Genomic DNA, 23,319 nt, shown 5'->3' on the forward strand with positions numbered 1-23,319 from the left:
GACCATGCAGGACTTAGATGATGCGTGTAGTACTTCTGTGGGTATAGGATTTGTGTGTATGTTACATCGGGTTGTAGCCACTCAGAAATCCATTTTTTCCTAACTCAATGGTAACTAGCATGGAAGGTGGCAAGAGAGATCAACTCATATAGCAAGGCTCCTCCAGGACATCCTAGAAACCCTTTGTATTGGGCCAGACTTTAGGGTGTGGAGGAGATGAGATGGAAACCTTTTGAAGCTTCGTGAAATTGCCGCATCCTTTTCCTGCTCTCTTGTTCAGTAGAAGGGCCAGCCCCCACAGATGAACGGGTAGTTATGTAGGACAGCCTCTCCCTCTTTTTTGAAACCAAAGATCATGACTGGACCGGTCAGAGAGGAATAAACAAAAGACAGGAACTGTTGCAACACTGCATACTGGAGAAATATACCAATGCAGTCTGCAACTTTAGTGTTAACCCCTTCGCTGTGGGGTGTTTTTCCCCCGCTGTGCGGGGGGGAGGGGGGTTGCACGCGGCACCGCTGTGCTTGTGACCAGCTCGGCTCGTCATGAGGCACAGTGCAGCTGCACTCATGATGAGCGGAGCTCGTCACAACCACACCCGTTTTGGAACGTTCAGCACAGCGGGGAAATTATCCCCGCATGTTCACGTTCCAACGGTCATGACAAGCTCAGCTCGTCATGAGTGCAGCTCAACCGTGCCTCATGACGAGCTGAGCATTTGCATACAGCCAGGTTCTGAAACTGGGATGGTGCAATGAGCTAAAAAACGGTGTTGGATCTAGCCCTGATCTCTTGACTGGGTGAGAGTACTCTGCTTAATTCAGAGACTCTGTCCATCACCACCCCTTGTTGTAAATAATTTTGTCCACCCTAAGCGTGGAAGGGTATACTCAGATGTGAGTCCCTTGCTCATTGCACCATCAGGATTCAAGCAAGCCGGGCCGAAGACGCCTGAAATGGCAGAAACCGGTCCCCGGAAGCTTGTTTCCTTCCCAATGTAAGAATTGGCTTTTGTAGTCTGGTCTGCCCTGTTCCCATGATGCACTGGGCCAGGGACAGACTAATTTGCATACAGCCAGGTTCTGAAACTGGGATGGTGCAATGAGCTAAAAAACGGTGTTGGATCTAGCCCTGATCTCTTGACTGGGTGAGAGTACTCTGCTTAATTCAGAGACTCTGTCCATCACCACCCCTTGTTGTAAATAATTTTGTCCACCCTAAGCGTGGAAGGGTATACTCAGATGTGAGTCCCTTGCTCATTGCACCATCAGGATTCAAGCAAGCCGGGCCGAAGACGCCTGAAATGGCAGAAACCGGTCCCCGGAAGCTTGTTTCCTTCCCAATGTAAGAATTGGCTTTTGTAGTCTGGTCTGCCCTGTTCCCATGATGCACTGGGCCAGGGACAGACTAATTTGCATACAGCCAGGTTCTGAAACTGGGATGGTGCAATGAGCTAAAAAACGGTGTTGGATCTAGCCCTGATCTCTTGACTGGGTGAGAGTACTCTGCTTAATTCAGAGACTCTGTCCATCACCACCCCTTGTTGTAAATAATTTTGTCCACCCTAAGCGTGGAAGGGTATACTCAGATGTGAGTCCCTTGCTCATTGCACCATCAGGATTCAAGCAAGCCGGGCCGAAGACGCCTGAAATGGCAGAAACCGGTCCCCGGAAGCTTGTTTCCTTCCCAATGTAAGAATTGGCTTTTGTAGTCTGGTCTGCCCTGTTCCCATGATGCACTGGGCCAGGGACAGACTAATTTGCATACAGCCAGGTTCTGAAACTGGGATGGTGCAATGAGCTAAAAAACGGTGTTGGATCTAGCCCTGATCTCTTGACTGGGTGAGAGTACTCTGCTTAATTCAGAGACTCTGTCCATCACCACCCCTTGTTGTAAATAATTTTGTCCACCCTAAGCGTGGAAGGGTATACTCAGATGTGAGTCCCTTGCTCATTGCACCATCAGGATTCAAGCAAGCCGGGCCGAAGACGCCTGAAATGGCAGAAACCGGTCCCCGGAAGCTTGTTTCCTTCCCAATGTAAGAATTGGCTTTTGTAGTCTGGTCTGCCCTGTTCCCATGATGCACTGGGCCAGGGACAGACTAATTTGCATACAGCCAGGTTCTGAAACTGGGATGGTGCAATGAGCTAAAAAACGGTGTTGGATCTAGCCCTGATCTCTTGACTGGGTGAGAGTACTCTGCTTAATTCAGAGACTCTGTCCATCACCACCCCTTGTTGTAAATAATTTTGTCCACCCTAAGCGTGGAAGGGTATACTCAGATGTGAGTCCCTTGCTCATTGCACCATCAGGATTCAAGCAAGCCGGGCCGAAGACGCCTGAAATGGCAGAAACCGGTCCCCGGAAGCTTGTTTCCTTCCCAATGTAAGAATTGGCTTTTGTAGTCTGGTCTGCCCTGTTCCCATGATGCACTGGGCCAGGGATAGACTAATTTGCATACAGCCAGGTTCTGAAACTGGGATGGTGCAATGAGCTAAAAAACGGTGTTGGATCTAGCCCTGATCTCTTGACTGGGTGAGAGTACTCTGCTTAATTCAGAGACTCTGTCCATCACCACCCCTTGTTGTAAATAATTTTGTCCACCCTAAGCGTGGAAGGGTATACTCAGATGTGAGTCCCTTGCTCATTGCACCATCAGGATTCAAGCAAGCCGGGCCGAAGACGCCTGAAATGGCAGAAACCGGTCCCCGGAAGCTTGTTTCCTTCCCAATGTAAGAATTGGCTTTTGTAGTCTGGTCTGCCCTGTTCCCATGATGCACTGGGCCAGGGACAGACTAATTTGCATACAGCCAGGTTCTGAAACTGGGATGGTGCAATGAGCTAAAAAACGGTGTTGGATCTAGCCCTGATCTCTTGACTGGGTGAGAGTACTCTGCTTAATTCAGAGACTCTGTCCATCACCACCCCTTGTTGTAAATAATTTTGTCCACCCTAAGCGTGGAAGGGTATACTCAGATGTGAGTCCCTTGCTCATTGCACCATCAGGATTCAAGCAAGCCGGGCCGAAGACGCCTGAAATGGCAGAAACCGGTCCCCGGAAGCTTGTTTCCTTCCCAATGTAAGAATTGGCTTTTGTAGTCTGGTCTGCCCTGTTCCCATGATGCACTGGGCCAGGGACAGACTAATTTGCATACAGCCAGGTTCTGAAACTGGGATGGTGCAATGAGCTAAAAAACGGTGTTGGATCTAGCCCTGATCTCTTGACTGGGTGAGAGTACTCTGCTTAATTCAGAGACTCTGTCCATCACCACCCCTTGTTGTAAATAATTTTGTCCACCCTAAGCGTGGAAGGGTATACTCAGATGTGAGTCCCTTGCTCATTGCACCATCAGGATTCAAGCAAGCCGGGCCGAAGACGCCTGAAATGGCAGAAACCGGTCCCCGGAAGCTTGTTTCCTTCCCAATGTAAGAATTGGCTTTTGTAGTCTGGTCTGCCCTGTTCCCATGATGCACTGGGCCAGGGACAGACTAATTTGCATACAGCCAGGTTCTGAAACTGGGATGGTGCAATGAGCTAAAAAACGGTGTTAGATCTAGCCCTGATCTCTTGACTGGGTGAGAGTACTCTGCTTAATTCAGAGACTCTGTCCATCACCACCCCTTGTTGTAAATAATTTTGTCCACCCTAAGCGTGGAAGGGTATACTCAGATGTGAGTCCCTTGCTCATTGCACCATCAGGATTCAAGCAAGCCGGGCCGAAGACGCCTGAAATGGCAGAAACCGGTCCCCGGAAGCTTGTTTCCTTCCCAATGTAAGAATTGGCTTTTGTAGTCTGGTCTGCCCTGTTCCCATGATGCACTGGGCCAGGGACAGACTAATTTGCATACAGCCAGGTTCTGAAACTGGGATGGTGCAATGAGCTAAAAAACGGTGTTGGATCTAGCCCTGATCTCTTGACTGGGTGAGAGTACTCTGCTTAATTCAGAGACTCTGTCCATCACCACCCCTTGTTGTAAATAATTTTGTCCACCCTAAGCGTGGAAGGGTATACTCAGATGTGAGTCCCTTGCTCATTGCACCATCAGGATTCAAGCAAGCCGGGCCGAAGACGCCTGAAATGGCAGAAACCGGTCCCCGGAAGCTTGTTTCCTTCCCAATGTAAGAATTGGCTTTTGTAGTCTGGTCTGCCCTGTTCCCATGATGCACTGGGCCAGGGACAGACTAATTTGCATACAGCCAGGTTCTGAAACTGGGATGGTGCAATGAGCTAAAAAACGGTGTTGGATCTAGCCCTGATCTCTTGACTGGGTGAGAGTACTCTGCTTAATTCAGAGACTCTGTCCATCACCACCCCTTGTTGTAAATAATTTCATGACGAGCTGAGCTCGTCATGAGCATGGAAGAGGTTAAGATGCGACCAAAGCTTCCAGCCAGTGTGCCAAATTTACTTTAACAGAATACAGGATCCCACAGCAGTGGAGAATGAGAAACTCTTCTGTGCTTCATGGTTAGGGTATCCACCATTAACCTCCATTTGCCGGATTTAAGATCAGAAACATAGGGAGTTCAACAAACACACAGGAGAAACTGCCTTGGAGCCTGCCTTGCAGGAAGGGGTTGACCAACTGTTTTACAGGAGCATTGGAGGTGCACTTGAATGAGGAAGACACTGCCTAGAAGAATGAGACAGTAAGGGTACTGAGTAGTCTACAAATTCAGGCACCTCTGCAACTTGGGAGGACTTGCAATGCCCCTTCCATTGGTTAAGGCCCATATGTCCCTGCAGCACATCCCTACTCATGGAAGTCTCCATGACCAAAGGGCCTTTCTGAAGATTGCCACGCACCTTTTGGTTAACCTATGGAGAATAGTTAGCGCCTAGAAGTTTAAGTAACTGAGAAATTCACCATCACCTGACTGACCTGTGCCTAGGAGGAGGTGTACTGTGTCATCAGAGGGGACATTGGTCAATGCCCGAAAATCATCACTGCGACTGGAATGGGCTCCTAGCTTTTTCTGTATGGGGGGCTTGAGGTTAGGCCCGACAAAAATCCACACATTTAAGAGTAATGGACTGCTAGCAGCTACTTCACCACTGGTACTGGCACTGCTGATGCACACCTGAAAGGGGAGCAGCTGTGCAGCTACCACAGTCTGATCACATCAGCTTGGCTGGAGCAAAAAGCAGACAATCCCAACTTGGTGGGCCATAAACTGAGCAGATTACTGTTAGTGACAAGGCTAGCCAGCTCCTTCCAAGCCTGGCTTGCACACCCATCAACTAGAGATGGAGCCCATGTTGTGCAGACTTCCACCTTGGAAAGGACAGAGGTGGGGAATCTGTATTTCCATTGAATTTGATCCTGAACAGCTCCAGAGTGGTTGTCAATCTGAACAAGGAAGGGAGCAGCGCGCCAGTAAAATTTCCCAATAGCGGCTGGTATTGTGGAAGAGTGGCAGGATGGGGGGGGGGGGGGTTGGACGGGGTCATTGGGACAAAAAACTTATGTAAATCCAGTTTCACCGCGCTCTTTTTCTCCTCTTCTGGCAGGCGCACGCTGGCTAATACTGACACTGCTCTTATGTCATGGGAGCAGCAACAGGATTGACCTGCGCACTCTGTATTTACACTCCTTGTAAGACTCGGAGCTTGTGCCTGCTCTCTCCAACCCCTCAACACTGCTCTTCTTTGAGACAGCTTCAGTGCGCATGACCTTTGGCTGGCCTGAGACAGTAGGCTAAACCGTCATGCGCACTGACAACAGTACCCACCATTCCTCTTGCATTCTGTCATTCCCCATGGCTCCGCCCCCAACGACTTAGCTGGAAAGGAAAAATAAAACGATAATAAAATGTGTATATTATCGTTTCATTTTTCCTTTTTTGCCTTATGAGGCAGCTGGCGGGGCTGGTGGCGGCGCTGTAGCAGGGGAGCCACCGCTATAATTTCACATGGGATTCCTTTGAGAGGAAAAGATCTATGTTTACGCAGCTACAGATTGGCATTTGTTCGAAGTAGAACAACAGGGGCTGTTCCCTCAATTGCACTGATACCCAAAATATGTAACATATAGTGCGCCCTATGAGTCTTACTTATTCTATTGGTTTGTAGGCGAAACTAAAGTATATTTTCTTTCTTTAGTAAAAGCAGTGCCTGCCAATTAATTTATTGCATACTATTGGATAATGTGTTGAGTTCTAAGCCTCTACCTCCACTCCACCTCCCTGAGTAAACCTTGGACTGCTCAACTTCGAAACACTATAAGTCAAGTGCTAAAGGGGTTCACTGATGCTCAGTATTGGGCTCAGTGGTAAGGTTAAGTGACAGAACACTAGTGGTAAAACACTCTGACTGTCACAATCTGAGCTCAGTAACTATTGAGTCCTCTGGGGCTTCCGAAGAGGTTTCCTCACAGTTACAATATAAGCGTTCTTGGGTAGGCAAGAATGCGCCAATATTTTAAAAATCTGTTGACTTTCTGCAGCACAGGGCAAGGTCTAACTGGATAACAAACACAATATTGGATGGTTTAATAATCAAGAACCAGGACCCGTGGAAGGAATATATAGGGTACAGATTCGACACCAAAGAAGTATTTTTGCCAAAAAAGGGGCTTAAGCAGGCACGAGCGAGATACTTGAGCAATCAACAAAAGATCCAAGCCACCGGTAAACGGTTATTTCCAAAGTCACCGAGGTGGGTTTTCCTTGATACTTTATTTTGGAGAAATAATTCTTCGGCCAAGGCAGCTACATATAGAATGTAACAAATGATTTATTTATAGCCGGTCCTTCTACCAGCCATTCACTTAGATACTGCGCTGCATTTTTATTTGATTTTATTGTGAGTATCCTTTTGCTCAGACTGTCCTTGGGCATCTCTTTATATAACGGCAGGAATGTAAGTCAGAAGTGCGTTGGAGGACATTAAAAGTGCTCCAGGTGTACATGGGTATGTGGCTCTTCTCGAGGTCACTGATGCCATCAGGGAAGGACTCGACTCTGGGGGAAGGACCATGTTGGTTATGTTAGATTTGTCGGCGGCTTTCGACACCGTTCCTCATGATCGCCTCCTTATAAGACTCTGGGAGAGCGGCATTCGGGGAACGGTGTGGAAATGGCTTAAATCCTTTCTGGCCGACCGCCGGCAAACGATCTGGGCGCCCCCTTTTTCCGCTGATATGACTCCGCTAGAGGTAGGGGTTCCGCAAGGTTCCATTCTTAGCCCCATGCTATTTAACATCTTTATGGCCCCTCTGGCGGTAGTCGCGGAATCCTTTGGCGCCCAGATCGTATCTTACGCCGATGACACCCAGCTCCTATTCACTTGTGATAGGGGCGGGTCATTCGACGGCGTAAAGATCAGAGATTGCCTTAGCGCGGTCTTTGAGTGGTTCAGGTGTAATGGACTAAAGTGCAATTCCGATAAGTCGGAGCTGCTCTTTTTTGGATGCACCTGTGAACCAGATTGTAAAGCTTGGTGGCCACAAGACTTGTTCCCTCCTGACAATGTGTCTTTCAAGGCAAAAAATTTGGGAGTGATTGTGGACAGTGAATTGTCCTTTGGGCCACATATTTCGTGCCTCTCAGGCAAATGCTTTGGCATTTTACGAATGCTGAGGAAGTTTCTTCCTCTTGTGTCTTTCCAGCATAGGAAGATTATTGTCCAGGCCTTGATTGGATCTCGACTGGACTACGCAAACGCTCTTTTTTTGGGTTTACCAAAATATCTTTTGAACCGCTTGCAAGTAGTCCAGAGCTCGGCAGCCCGTGCTATTTACGGACTTCCGAGAAGAGCAGGAGCCACAGTTTTACTGAATTCTTTACACTGGCTGCCGATCGCTAAAAGAATTCTTTTCAAGTGTCTGACTTTTGCCTTTAAAGCCTTACATGGATCTGGCCCTAAGTACATAAGGAAACGCCTCTCCCGATATGTACCCAGCAGATCTCTGAGATCATCCTATCTATCTCAAATGACAGTCCCAGCGATCAGGCGTGCAAGGATTGGAGGTCGATCCTTTCGCTATTTAGCCCCGAAGGAGTGGAATGAACTACCACTCTCTCTCAGACAGGCTCCCAATCTCCTTACTTTTAGAAGAGAGCTAAAAACGTGGCTTTTTACTAAATAAAACTTGATCTTTCTCTTGTGTCTGCTTTTAGTTGTTATGTGGTTGTTTTGCTTGCTGTTTTTTCTTCACCAAAGCGCCGGGATGCTCCTTGGAGTAGCCGAGCGCTATAGAAGAAATAAATTAACATAACATAACATAACATTTCTTTTGGGGATGGGGCGAGAAGGATTGGGCCGAGAGGGGGAGCAGTCCTATGAAGTTATTAGGGGTGAATCATTTCATGGGCAGCACAATTATGCAGAAGGAGTGAGTTGTGATTTTCTTTCTGAAGTAGGCTGAAGCCTGAAGGTTTCATCATCTCATCATCTCGGGGTCTTGTCTAATAAACATGTTATCCTTATGTGCGTTCTCTATTCAGTTCATATAACTTTATTTGATTCAGTCGAATCATAAAAGTTTACAGACATACATTAAAAATAAGGGGAAATAAATGCATGGTAAATTTTGTACAAAGGGAAAAGAAGCGCCTACCATTCTGCAACACATTTATGCAGGATGCAAAATATTAAAAAAGCCCTAAAATCGCTAAAAACTTAAATTCATGTTAAGATCCAAAGCGTTTCCTGATTAAAAAAGCAATTCTAATGAAGTTAAGCACAGCGCTGCAAATGACAGCAGTAGATAATGACCACAAATAATTAAAACCCTTCTTCTCTATTATCAGAGTAGCATTAGACTTTTATTTGGGCAGGATGGGAAAATGCTGTTTCAGTGTAGAGCTCAGGCGGTCTGATTTCATTGTAATCTTCATTTGGCTGACTGAGGTGGGCAGCAGGGTTTTTAGTCAGGCCAGTATAGTACCTGTAGCACCAGTGAATAGGGTGTTGCCTCTATCAGTTTGAGGCTGAACAAGAACCCAGAGGTTGCATCATATGTTTTCTGTCAGGAGGCCAGGTGACCACCAGCTCTCAGGGACTACGTACCATCCCAGCGGCTTAACATTGGAGGCCACGTAGGGTCAATAGTAATTCAGGTTCATGCTGAAGAGTTGTAACTAGATCTTTGGCTCAGTACTGCTGCCACTTATGAGTAAGTACACTGGGCCCGATTCACAAAGATAAACTTAGACGTTTGGTCTAAACTTAGACGTTTGGTCTAAACTTCGACGTTTGGTCTAAACTTAGATCAAACGTCTCAGTTTACGACTTTGGGAATTCACAAAGGGCATTTATGAGTACTATCTTTATGTCCCCACTTGGGTCGGAGATACGACCCATTTGCGGACAGAAAGATAATACTCGTAAATGCCCTTTGTGAATTTCCAAAGTCTTAAATCTAGACTATGGTCTAAGTTTAGACCAAATGCCTAAGTTTCCCTTTGTGAATCGGAGCCACTGTCTTAGTCGGATTGAGCTTCAGCAATACAGAGCACATCGGCATACTTGATGAAGGGACATGCATACGTTGAATAATATGTGGCGAGCGAGAATGGAGATTAGGGGTTTGGACGTCCTACACTTGAATGAGGTCTTGAAAGGGGTATTTTAAGGACTCTTTGTGAATAAGTCGAATCTATCTACAAGCAAGGAGGTGCAAGGAGACGGTGGTGAGTCTGTCTGGGAGATTGTTGGTGATGCATATGGGAAGGGTACAAGAATGTGCTGATGGTCAATGTGTCAAAGTCCACTCACTATTCGTGGTGTTCCGTGGGACATTATCAAATACCTGATTTGTTGCTAGTTGGTTATTTCCTCAAGGGTGGAACGGAACCTGAATGGTTATGAGTGAAGCAGCTGATGTGTTCATGTACTTGGATGGCAATAGCTATCTGTAGAGTGTTCTCAATGTAGGGGGTGGAGATTGGCGAAGTTTTTGTAGTTGGGGTGAATACCTTACAGAAGATGTGGTGTCTGTCTGGCCGGTCTTGAGGGAGGTTGGAGAGGTGCTGATGAGAGGGACGAGTTTGGCGATCAGAGAGTTACATCTGATGATCGAAGAGGGGATGATGTGATCATGCTATGAGGATTAGTGTGACTGTGGAAATGGGGTCAGCAGGTATGAGAGGCGTTTTGGTTCCGGTGTTTGGCGCGTTTATGGTCTTTCTGCTAGTTTTGCACAGAACCACAAACTAGCGATTAGTGTCCGTGGTTTTGAGATAAAAGGTTTGATGCAATCCTTCACCATAAACAAAGCTTTTCTACATTGTTACCACAAAGGATGGTTTTTAGACATTAGGCATATTTAGGTAGCTGTTCTGTTTGTGGGATTTGTGTGTGGCCTTGAATGTTGCGCAGCTCTAAAGCATTTGAGATTTGCACGACTTCTCTAGTTAATGTATGTTTATTTTGGCTCTATTTTGGGATAACAAGCACAGATAATGGAAATGCTGCCCTATTTTACCAATTGTTTACTGCAAGACAAATACAAACAATAAAACTACACTGTGTGTCAAGTACTCTGCCTGCATAGGCCTAGCACGATAGACTCTTGTATTTTGTGTAAAAGGCCTGTAATGAGAACTGGCCATGTGCCTAGACATTAATCTGGGATAATGGCTCCCATTATTGGGAGGATCCATGCGCTCTATCCGCAGGATCCTCCCAATACTTCCGCCCCTATCCAGGAAACTCCTGGTCCAAGGTCTGATCCTTGCGCGGCTGGACTACAGCAACATGGTATATCTGGGAGCTCCAGAAGCTACCATGGCTAAACTCCAGCGCACGCAGAACGCAGCCGCCCGGTTACTTATGAACCTCCCTTCCAGAGTATCAGCCAAACCAGCAATTAAGGCCCTCCACTGGCTTCCAATACGTCAAAGGGTCGAATTCAAGGCCCTGTGCACTGCACACAAACTGTTTAATGGTCTTGGCCCTGCTATTCTGAGAGACCTGGTTACCCCTTACATGGCCCCCAGGTCCCTTCGCTCGGATAATGAGCGTCTGGCCAACGTCCCCAGATACAGGAAGACTCGTACCGGCGGCCGACGCTTTTCTGTTAAAGCATCTTCAGGGTGGAATTCACTTCCCCGCCCCCTGCGGCTGGAACCCAGTCATCTGATTTTCAGGAAAAAACTGAAAACGCTGCTATTCCCAAAATAAAGTCCCCTCCTTTTCTCCTCTGGTCTCCACAAATGTTATAGCGCGGGGATGCCTCCGGGTCACCAGGCGCTCTACAAATCGCTAAAATAAATCGCTAAAATAAATAAAAATAAAATGAATGAACTCTGCCTCACTAATAATATCACCATGACTACCCTCCACCATTAAGCCTTCCTTTCTCCCTCACGTCCTGCCACTGCCCTACACATACACTGCCCCTCCATTGTCTCCGCATGTCATTGACCTTCACCTTCCTCAACTTTCAGAACCTCATGGCTCAATACTGCTCCCCACCTCAGACTGTCTCGGCTGTCGAGGAGCATAGCCAACTCTATTATCACCCCTCTACCTGCTCCACATAGAAAAACCCTTATACCGATCTTTTCCGGCCCTTCTTTTTGCCCACACCTAAATACCTGACGTCATCCACTCTTCCAACATTTCTGCAACCTTTCCCCACCAGTCTAAGAAAGGCAACTCATTACCTTCCTCCGACAGGTGTACTCCATCACCCCACAACAATCTGCAGCCCAGGTGCCTAATGTCCTAATGGGTCAGCAAGTGAAAACCCTCCATCTTACAAAAGATCCACATCTTTCAGTTGATCTTCCTCCATGCTCTATCTATGGCTGCCGGCTTCCTTGCCCCCGGCACATCCTCCGCTGTGCCACCTCTATCAACATTAACACAGGCCTCCGCGCTGCATCTTTCGTCATTCAAATCCTTCTACATCTGCTTAAAGAAGCTGTTCTGATTCACTCCCCTCAAATGTATCACCAAAAAGTCTGGAGAGCCTGTTCCGTTTTATTAATTTGTCAATATGGGAAGGAACTGGCTCAACCACCGAAATTGCTCCATTAATTATATGAACATACCACACACGACTTCCTCAGGATCCCCTCTTTAGCCCGCTCTTCCGGCTAATAACCGCGCCCCGCTCCCTTCTCAATACCTCCTGCGTGTACACCTCTGGCGACCCTGATCTCCCCTGTAATTCTGACACATGAAACATACCGGAAAACATCCATACCATACACTAAGCACCATAAACTAAGCATAACCACTTCCCACTCACTTCGACACACATTCCTGAGAACCCTCAACAACATCTGCAGCAATCCTATTGTCATCGAAGGCCCCCCCCACTGTCCCCCTTTGTCTCACTCAGCCCTCAGACATGCTAGTCCCCATTTCCTCAGCGCTCAGATAACAGCCCCGGAAAAACTTACCTTAGAATGCAACCCCTGCTAACTTTCCTGCAGTAGTCCAGCTATACCACCTTCTTTATCACCTGCAATTTAAAACATAAGACATCCTGTTTTTTTTGCAGCCCCTTCCTTACCTAATGCACCCTTCCTTATTGCCCCAATCTTTAAAAAATCCCACCATGGCTGCTAGTAAGCTCTCCTGGTATACTTTGCCAATGACCTGTTAATGAGCTTCAAGCAGCTCTTTCTCACAATTCTGCCAACATCCTCGTCCTCTTCTCTGCCTCCAGCACCAACCTACGAAACTCTGGCACTTAAAATTAGATAAGGCAGACGCTATTTCATTTTCAACACGCGGACCATGCCGCTCTTGTAGGCCTTTATGGGTTAGGCACCACAACGCAACCACACAAGCACCCTCAGCACCCTCCCAACCATCCATCTCTTGCCGACTGCCTGCTCATAAACTCCACGGCCATCATGTTGTCAACGTTTCAGATAACCTTCTTATCCCCAAATGCCGAACCCGCCAGAACCGCTTCCACCATCAGCAGAAATAAAAATCCCAAAGTGCAGTGCTGTGTCCCTGCTTCATTCACCCACCTCTTTGGCCAATGATCCCATGAGCCACTTCCTCGGCCAATACTGCCCCTGTCACCTCTGAGTAAAACTGAGACTTCCTCGCCACCTCATCTTCAAGACCCCACATCAAAATTCCATTAAAACGCCTCAAAATACCCTGACATTCAATCCACTTTATCTTCTTTAACCGTAGTCTTCATCCTTACTCTGTGATGTTGTCATTCTTCCCTAGACATTGCCAATTCAATCATCCTGTAAAATGTTCTCCCTGCCCTAATCTCGCAAAATTAAAATGCCCTAACAAATTCTGCACCTTTTGCAATTCTAAGTTGTCTACTGGCAATGCCTCCTCCAGCAACTGCAATAAAACCCCACCTTCTCTAGTGGGAGTCATGCCTCCCTCTTCACTGAATCCTACTCACTACCTAAAATAATAAATAAATGTGCTCAAGCCCTTTGTTTTCTTTGGCACAGAAGGCACTCACAAATCTATCATCTAATCCTGAAAGGCGGACAACACATACCCACACGTCCTGCAGGCAGACCTGCCTGTGAGAAAGAAATCATCCAAGTAATATGTAACCCTGCTCGAAGCCGTCACCTTCGAAAACACCCTTTCCTGAAAGGTTCTGAACATTTCAAAAAGCGCACAACAACGAACACTCAATTGGCAACACTTTATCCTCATATCTTTCCTTCAAACTCCATCCCTAACAATTGATGCTCCTCCTAGTGCACTGGTAGCAGCTGAAAGGTACATTTTATGTCACACTTTGTCATCTCTGCCCTGGTGCTACAATTCCTAATCAACACTGCACTGTGTACATTATCATACTGTACCAAACTGTCCTCTTATGCGATACCATTCACTACCTGCCCCTCCAGCCAAGACAGATGATAAGAAATGCAATACTCTGCCTCTGATTTGTTCTGCACCACCCCTAGTGGAGTCACAATCAAATTCTCACATGCCCATTCCAATTAAATGTGCTTTGTGATGCCTATACTGGGTTGCTTTTTAACTTTTTTGTTCCCTTATTCCCATTTGTTCTCTCCCTCCTTCTTGTCCTCCTCTTTTTTTATCTGGCTTCTTACACCAATTTTGCATCTGCCCCGTGCATTTTTGGCTCTCCAACCTCCATCACTCCTCCTTGTTCGGGCTCTACCCCTACTCCCGAGTCCACCTTGTCCTTCCTGCTCCCTGATTTATCGCAGTCGACACTCCCTACACCCACATTCCTCAAAGCTGCTCCCCCACTCCCATGCCCCTGCTCCCTGGTACTCCACCAGCATCTCTTACCTTGTTGAAAATGAGATGTGCTTCAAGCAGAAGAACTGCCCTCCTTTCCTCCACCTCCTCTGCATCTCTAACTGGCAATCTATTGGCCCCAATGGGCTTCTGTTCCTCACTGGAGTCCACAATACACCAATCTCTCTCCTTATGTAAGGCTGATGCCCATCTTGTGCACCTCCCCCAACTCCTGTCACACACCATGCCCACCTACCCTCCTACCCATCCTCAAACCCTCAGTCCATTCATAGTCCTCTCTTTCTTCCCCTTCCTACCTTTCACCTTCCATGTTCCCCCATCTCCATCCGCTTCATAATCTGTGTCCACATCCTCATCCTGCTCCATCATCACCCTACTTGCTAGTTGCTGGCTTCTCTCCATCCTCTATGCCTCTGTGAAAAGAAAATCCAGTCCACTTCAATGCCATTGTCAAGCAGGCCACCAAAGACATGGGCCAGTCTTTGGGCTGATGCTTGTGAGCCGCCTAAGACTCTGCCAGCTAGCTGCCCACTGCTAATGCTGGAAGGAAACTGCTCTTGCAAAGTGATCACAGGGGGCCCTGCCCAGGTTCCATGGCCCCACACATCCTGTTATCCTCTAGGATGCACCAATCCCACTACACCCTGCCCCCAACCATCCTACAACCCACTACTCATCCCTGTCTCCCCTTGTCCCCTCGCTTTCTGTGTCACACAATTTCAGTTCCATTGACACAGTGAGGAGCTGAAAGCACACAGTGGCAGAAAAGATAAACTGGAAGCACTGCACAAAGTGGCATTCCAGCTCGTCCTTGGATGCAGGAAGCAGCCATTGCCCATTAAGGGCTTGTGAAAACATGCCAGGACGTCAGTGAAAGCCTTAACGACTCTTTGTATTTTTGGGGGGTGGGAGGGTAGTGGGCTTGGTGGGGGGCAGAGTGCCTGTTAGGTAGGTCTCTTCATGATGCTCCTCCCCTTCTGAGGCCCTGCCTCCGACTCACACTGTGAAATGTATTTAAGGTTGGCAGGTCTGAGACAGTACTACACTCTTCAGCCCACCCTGCTGAGCTTCAGTCACCACCGTACTACTCCTTGTCTTTCCTATCTAGGCTGCTCTACCCTTCTTCTTCATCATCAGCTTTACCATCATTTCTCTACCGGCGCACTCCAGACTTCTCCTTGCATCACTCGGTTGCTTAGGGGGCACCTTGATCTCTCTTGCAGACATACAACTGCTCGCTTGACTCAAATTTAGCAGTCTCAGCTGTTTTGGACCCGGAGAATTCCTTCTTCCTTTTCCAGCCTCTGTGCAGCGCCACTGGAGCCAACAGGCACCATCCCCCAGGTTCTGCTCTACCCCATGGCTAGGCTGTCTGCAGGCTCACTCCTGCGTGCCCTGCTCTTCAAACCAGCACTGTGGACTCGTGGTGAGAATATCATAATTTCTGCTGCCAAGTCTGTCTCCGTTGTAGTGTTCTGTGATCATGTGCAGTAGGACCTTTGTGGCCTTATAAAGTTACGTAATCAGTTAGGAGGTATTTGGGTGTGTGTGGTCAATGAAGTCTATGAAGCTGTGTGTTCAGTTAATGGTTGCATGCCGAAGAATAAAGACGTGTACTACAGAGCTCCGTGTGTGGCGAAGTCACTTGCGTGCTTCAGAGCTGGGGTGGATGCTACAACTGGCGACAAATAGGGGATATGTGCTCCGCAGAAACAAGACTTCTCTCCCTGACAGTTTGTGAAGTCCAGCAAACTGCTTCTACATGCCACATGCCCCCAAAAAGAAAGTTACGGTTGGGATATTTGGAGTCAAAGTGCTGCTCTACCTCATACAAAGCCCTTGAAGAAGGTGAAGGCCCTACAAAGGAGTGCCATAAGAAAGCTGTCCAAAAGCATATTGGAAAGGCCGTAAGAGGAGGTACTGCGCCACAACATAACACAAGCGATCATCTATAAATAGCAGAAGCGTCAAAGGGCGTGACCGCCATGTGCAAGAAAGCACAAGAGGCAGAGACCACCAGGCACAAAGAAATGTTAAAGGCAGAAAGAATTGAGTACAAGAAACAAAAGTCTATTCATCAGCAAAAAACGGACAAAGCGTCATACAACCTCAAAATCTGGAGAGGGGACTCGAGCGAAAACATGGGTGTTGTGCTTACAAGGCCATTGGTCACTGCAGAAATGACTGAAAAGGTAACTGGTGACACTCAGCACAACTCAAAAGGTCTTCAAGAAATTATAGTTCTCCAATGGCCACAGAAAAGAGCCAAAGTATGGCGCAGCCGCGTTCCCGAAACCACCACCACCAGTCGATGCCGCCAAAAAGCAGAATATTGGCACCAGATGGATTGCATGGTTCACAACGTTTGTGACTTCATAGATACTCTAGAATTGGATGATAAAAAGATCATCAAATACTTAAAGAACCTTGCAGGTGATGGTGTGAAAGAAGTGATAAAGAAGATATCACAAGCTGATGAAATATCATACCTAAAGTTCAATCACATGCCGAATGTCGACTTTAAATGATAAGTTTTCAACCAGGCAAGACAGCAAGCTATTGAACCAATGGATGAGTTCCTCGAAAGACATGCTACCCTCAGACTTGAAAAGGTATTCATTGCTGAGAGAACTGAGGAACGTGCAGATTGACAGGCTGCTGATATGCAAGCTGGAACACCCCAGAATGGATCTGCATTGGTCATGAAAAGCAAGCAGAACCACAAAGTTGAGGCCCAGAAGACAATGTCTTGAAAGGAAAAGAAATTGTGTTTCCGATGTGGATTCTTGTTTCCACACTAAGGTAAATGTCCATCATTGGACAAATTAGCAAAGGCTGTGGGAGAGAAAACCATTTCATAACGGTCTGCAAAGCAAAAGAGAAACTAAATGTGTCACGACTAAAAGAGAAAAGAGGTGCCAGAAAGATTCAGAAGCATGCAAGACATGCCTACAAGGCCAAACAGCAACATCAATTGAGGCAAACAGAGACTAAACAAAGTTTATCGTCCTCAAAGCCATCTTCCAAAGGCTCTTCAGCGTCATCGTTGAGCGACCATGAAGAAGATGGGTGTGCACTGGTGATGTTACCTGCAGAAAAATCATGGGCATATAGGATTGACTGCTTGCAAAGAAGAACAAAACTCAAAGAGAGATTGCCGTATGAAGTGCCCTACTCATTTGGCTGATCCCCCAAGATCACGCTAAAGGTAAATGGCTGCCCTTTCATTATAGACAGTGGTGCATCAATCAATATCATGCCGGCAAAAAAGTAAAACTAACTGTCTCCGGTACCACGTCTAACGCCATTGAAAACAACGTGGGCTGCTTCTACATCATTGAAAAGTCAAGCGTCATTTGTAGCGACCATGAGGCATAAGAAAGCGACAGTACAAGCACCAATTCATGTCCTCCAAAGTACTTTGTTGAATGCGTGTCTACTCACTTTCAGCACTGCTGCTGACATTGGACTAATAGCCATCAACTACAACCTCAATGCACATTCTTAAATAGTAAGTCGATTCCCATTGTTATTTAATGGACTAGGGAAACTTAAGACAATGAAGGTGCAATTTCACATTAATGAGGATATTCGTTCTGTTGCTCAGCGACACCGTCAGATTGCTTTTCATTGACTGGAGGCCGTTGAGAAAGAATTGGAAATATTACTAAAAAATGACATCATCAAGCACTCTACTGGTCCGATGCCATGGGTTTCGCCCATTGTGTTAGTGCCAAAAAAGGACAGTGGAGGTGCAGTACACATTTGTGTTGATATACACCAGGCCAACAAAGCAATTGAGAGCGAAATACATCCCGGTTCAAACATAGCGGACATAATTCCTCAGCTGAATGGCACCACACAAAAGGAACATGACAAAGCTCTTATGCAAGTATGGTGTTTGCTTGCCGACGCAGGTCTCACTTTAAATCCAAAAAAGTGTGAGTTTCACAAAACCAAATTCAAGTTCTTTGAGCATATTTTCTCTGAAGGGGGAATGACTTCTACCCCTGAAAAAGTCCAAGTATTGTCATCCACCTGTCCCCCGCAATATGTAACCATGCTGTGATCCATCTTAAACTTGACCAGCTATTGCTCCAGATACTTTCATGATTTTGCCACAGTGCGTGCCTCATTAAGAGAAATGACAAAGAAGAATGTTCTCTTCCAACTGACTTCTGAATGTGATCGAAGTTTCAAGAAAATCAAAACACTCAATTGAAAATGCAACTAAAATGGCTTAGTTTGATTCAAAGTTAGATACTGAGATTCTTGTAGACGCAAGCCTGTGGGGTTGAGTGCGATTTTTGCTCAACACAATGGACATCAAATGCCCAGAGATAGATTGTGGCCTATGCGAGCTGAATTCTATTTCAGACTAAGCATGCCTATTCTCATGGACAGCATTTCACCATTGTCACTGACCACCAGGTGTTGTTCACCATTGTAGGAAATCCGAAAGCCATGATGCCTTCTCGCATCGAAAGGTGGGCGTTGAGATTGTAAACGTATGATTACACTATTGGGCAAAAGCCTGGGAAGGATCAAGTTTAGTTTAGGGCATTTGTAAAGCGCCTGGTGACGCCTAATGGCGTGTCCCCGCGCTATGATAAGTGAGCAGATGCCGTCCCCCCCTCCCTCAGGAGCTACCTGCTAAAAAGGTGAGTTTTCAGTTTTTTTCTGAACAGGATTTCTGATGGTTCGAGACGCAGTTCTGGAGGTAAGACATTCCAGCATCTGGGAGCAAGATGTCTAAAAGATCTCCCTCCCATTCGTGCCCTCCTAACTCTGGGTACCACTAGTAGTCCCGTCTGAGAGGACCGTAAATTGCGGGTAGGCTCATAGTGGGACACCAGACTCTGGAGTGGCACAGGGGCTTTGCCGCTCAGAATGCGATGGCACGTTGAGAGGGCCTTAAACTCAACTCTCTTCACCATCGGGAGCCAATGGAGGGCTTGGAGGGCGGGTTTAGAGGGTGACCTCCTAGGGAGTCTAAGCACGAGCCGTGCTGCGGCATTTTGAAGCACCTGGAGGCGACCCATGGCCTTGCCTGAGGCCCCCAGATAGAGCAGGTTCCCATAGTCTAAGCGCGAGGTGACCAGGGCGTGCACCAGGGTCCTACGAGCAGAGATGGGAAGCAGATCTAAAACCTTCCTCAGAGCTCTCAGGACACCGAAACACACCCCCGTCACCCGGCCAACCTGAGGACCAAAGGCAAGGTCTTTGTCCAGCCACATACCAAGATTCTTGGCCTCCAGACAGGGAGTGGGGACCTCGCCCAGACAGGGTGGCCACCACTTAGGCGACCACGCAGAAGGCCCGCCCCCCACCACGAGCACCTCGGTCTTGCTACCGTTCAGCTTTAAACAGTTTGCGGACATCCAGGCTGCAAGATCTTGCATGCAGTTCCTGAAGATGTCCGCTGCAAGACCGGGGGCACGCGATAGGGAGACGACCAACTGCGTGTCGTCGGCGTAGGACATCAAGTGGAGACCGTGGCCCTCCGCGATGGATGCTAAAGGGGAGACGTAGATATTGAATAAGGTTGGGCTCAGGGACGAACCCTGCGGTACGCCCTGGCCCAACTCGATCTCCCTCGAGTAGCATTCTCCCATCCTGACCCGGAAACACCTGTCAGACAGGAAGGACTTGATCCAGCCAAGCGCAGCACCTGTAACCCCACCTTCACTCAGACACTGTAGCAAGATGGCATGTGCTACAGTGTCGAATGCTGCACTTAAGTCGAGAAGGATCAGAGCCATAGTCTGGCCCTCATCCACGCCCTGTCGCAGTGCCTCCACCGCCATGTCATCATTAAACCAGGGAGCAGATCTCTGTACTCGGCCCCCCAATTTGGCCGCACCAAGTGGAGCCACCAAATCCAGGGCCTCTGTAATACGTTGGTCTAGGTTGGAGTTGATATCTACCACACCTATTCCACCTGGATGACCTTTAGCAGTTAATGCCTGATTAAATGCGGTTTGGGAGAATGCTGCCCATCTCCGCCTAGGGTGTTTATCGGCAGGAGGGTCAATCGGAGCAGGTTCCTGACTCCCAATGGTAAATGGAATAAGGTGATGGTCTGACCATGGGATGGGGACCGGAGTGCATGCTTCCACTTGATTCCAATTAGCGAAAATTGGGTCGAGAAGATGGCCCAAGTTGTGGGTGGGATGTTGCACTTTCTGCTCAAACTGCAAGTGAGCCATTGTGAGACAGAGATCATTAGCTGTCTTATCTGTTAGGGTATCTAGATGTAGGTTCAGATCTCCTAGGACTAGATATTTATCAGTACTCAGAGCAGCTTCGGTGACATCCTCCACTAGTTTCTCAATGAAAGCTGTGGGGGGACCCGGTGGGCGGTAAATTAAGAGGCCTTTTAGGGTGGACTTGCCATTAAGCGTAATGGAGAAGGCACCTGCTTCACTACCCTCAATGTTGGTGCGTTCCAGCTGGCATTGATATTCCTGTTTCGCCACTATGGCTATGCCCCCACCTCTCCCTCTTAGTCTATCAAGTCTTTGAAGACAGTAGCCCTCTGGGATGGCCTCGATGATTTCCGGCATGGAGTCCGAGTCCAACCATGTCTCCATAAGGAAGAGTAGGTCCCATCGCTTCCCAACAAGGAGGTCATGGATATCAAGGCTGTGCTTTCGTAGGGAGCGAACATTCAGCAGCCCGCACATCAGGGGATGGTGGGCGCTAGTGTTGGTTTGCCCTGAGCCGAAGGCGAAGCTGCAGAAATTGCAGCCCAGGCCATGGCGGAGGAGAAGAAGGTCATCTCGACTCCAGCGAATATGTGCTGCAGGACGGCCAGGGATTCTGGCCCTGGGCCGCAATCGGCCGCGGACGGGCGCAGACGGGCTTAACTCAGGCGCAACTCCGGCGCGCCTTCGTCGCGCCCGCTGCGCTCGTCCGCTGCGCTGCCTGCAACACATCCGCCTTATATCCCCCCCAGCGTCCCAACAGCTAGAGCGCTGCAGGCAGCTTCCGGAAGTGTCTGGCTCGGACCCTCCACGCCCTCTGCTCGAACGGTGCTAGTCACCGGCGTCAGAACGAGGCGGGAGGGAGGGGCGAGTCCAGCACTCCGTTGCTAGGTGGCGGTAGAAGCGTCTCCGCTAGTGAAGCTCAGCCGAGCAGAATAAAGATGGCGGGATCAGCATAGAGCGCAGTGAGGCTTGAACGCGCTGTCTCACCGCAATGCCAGGTCAGGAAAATGCAGTTTTAAAAATTAAAAGTTTAAAAGGTTCACACGCCAAGTTAGCACGCAGCGCACAGGTAGCAATCACCCACGCACTGACAAGCGCTACAGTAGAGAAGCGGTAGGGACACTGCCACTGCCCACTTACCACGCGAGGGAACAGGCTCCAGTGCCTTATATCCCCCCCAGCGTCCCAACAGCTAGAGCGCTGCAGGCAGCTTCCGGAAGTGTCTGGCTCGGACCCTCCACGCCCTCTGCTCGAACGGTGCTAGTCACCGGCGTCAGAACGAGGCGGGAGGGAGGGGCGAGTCCAGCACTCCGTTGCTAGGTGGCGGTAGAACAACACCTTACATATTACTTCTCATGAGTCCTGTTACAGAGTCACAGTGCAACATCTAAAACAGCTGAATCATACATTAATTTCATAGTAAATTCGAGCACCCCTGCAGCTCTATCCATTGAGCAGATCCTTGCTGCTCCCACTACAGACAGAGACATGATCACACTCAAGGATATATTTGCAGCTCAATCATGAAGAAAACACACTCGACCTCTCATCAATGACATTGAATATAAAACATTCTAAAATGTGCAGGAAGAGCTTTCTGTCACTCAAGAAGGTATCATAGTAAAAGTTTTGAGAATTGTCATACCTGAGAGCTTGAAACAGAAAGTTATTGCACTTGCACATGAAGGGCATCGTAGCATTGTAGCCACCAAGAGAGCCCTCAAAAACCAAGTGTAGTTTTCTCACCTTGATGAACGAGTTGAGAAGGAACTGAAAGAATTTAATCAAACACCCAAAAAAAAAAATGAAACACTTAACTTGGGGCACGTCGCAATGCCCAAACTCCACCAGTCGTCTCCCTTCCAGGCAGGCTCCAACGCAGAACTGGGAAAGTGCACTCATGAATCCTGGTGCGTCTCTCAGTGAGAGAGATGCGTCAGGATTGGAATGGAGCGGCCTCTTGCAGCGCTCCTAAGTGCACTGAAGGCCTGCGCTTTTGCTAACCCACCTGAGCTGAGTTAGAGAACGTTAAAATGCGCATGTCTGGCTGGCCGTCCCAAGACGGCAGGCCAAAGAGACATGTGTATTTTAAAGCGCACTGTCACAGCTCACTGCTGCTGCCACTCGTCAGCACTGGTCCTGCCCCATCTTGTCACTCAGTTCAGGATGGGTCAGTTGCCCAAAAATAAAATGGTCATAGATAAACTTTATTGTTATTTGATTGTTCAGCTGTGGTCTGTGGAGCGACGCTCCTCTGCTCAAACGGAGGAGCCACTCCTGTGATATGTGAAATGTTGCCTGCAAACATTTCCTGTCATCTGACATGCCGCCTGTTTGTAAGGCCCCAGGCTCTACTAACCGTACTCAAAAATCGTGAGAGCTCACAGTCTGGCATCCCAGTGACCTGGATACTAATTGTTACTGAACTCCTAAATATACATATACTTGTGAAGTTACAGTAAGGGGCACAATGCATGTCCACCCCGCCGTTTGCCAATTTTCGCAGATTATGATGACATGGATGCTATTTTTGTATCATTCCAAGATTGCTTTGATAATACCTTCCTTTCTAATGCTTCCTTATGTCCTCTGTCCTTTCTCCTCCCAGACCTACATCGGGAACGTAGTCATCTCAGTGAACCCCTACAAGCCTCTTCCCATCTACACGCCGGAGCATGTCCAACAGTACAGGAACTGCAACTTCTTCGAGCTGAAACCACACATGTGAGTCCAGCAGAGGCGCTGTTTTACCCCGAGGCTCACTGGAGCCCCCTGGGGGTGTGGGAGGAGTGTACTGGGAGGGAGACTGCAAGCAAACATCCTACCAAGCCCTAGGGAAAGGAGTATTGGATAGATGGGTTGCCAGATGTCCCAGCTCAAGAGTACATGGCTCATCTAGGCATGTTTTCTCTCTGCATTT

The 23,319-nt window shown here is 47.9% G+C and overlaps 1 protein-coding gene across 5 annotated transcripts in view; it reads left to right on the top strand.

The window, feature by feature from the left end:
• The window catches only part of MYO1A (myosin IA), a 388,633-nt gene that overhangs the window by 57,295 nt on the left and 308,019 nt on the right, over positions 1-23,319 (top strand). For all 5 annotated transcript variants that reach the window (XM_078689001.1, XM_078689003.1, XM_078689002.1 and 2 more), the window contains exon 3: positions 23,008-23,123. In XM_078689001.1, coding sequence (XP_078545127.1) covers positions 23,008-23,123 — 116 coding nt within the window. The remainder of the gene's footprint in view (positions 1-23,007; positions 23,124-23,319) is intronic.

The sequence above is a fragment of the Lissotriton helveticus genome, chromosome 1_1 (assembly GCF_964261635.1).
Source record: "Lissotriton helveticus chromosome 1_1, aLisHel1.1, whole genome shotgun sequence".
Taxonomy (NCBI): Eukaryota; Metazoa; Chordata; class Amphibia; order Caudata; family Salamandridae; genus Lissotriton; species Lissotriton helveticus.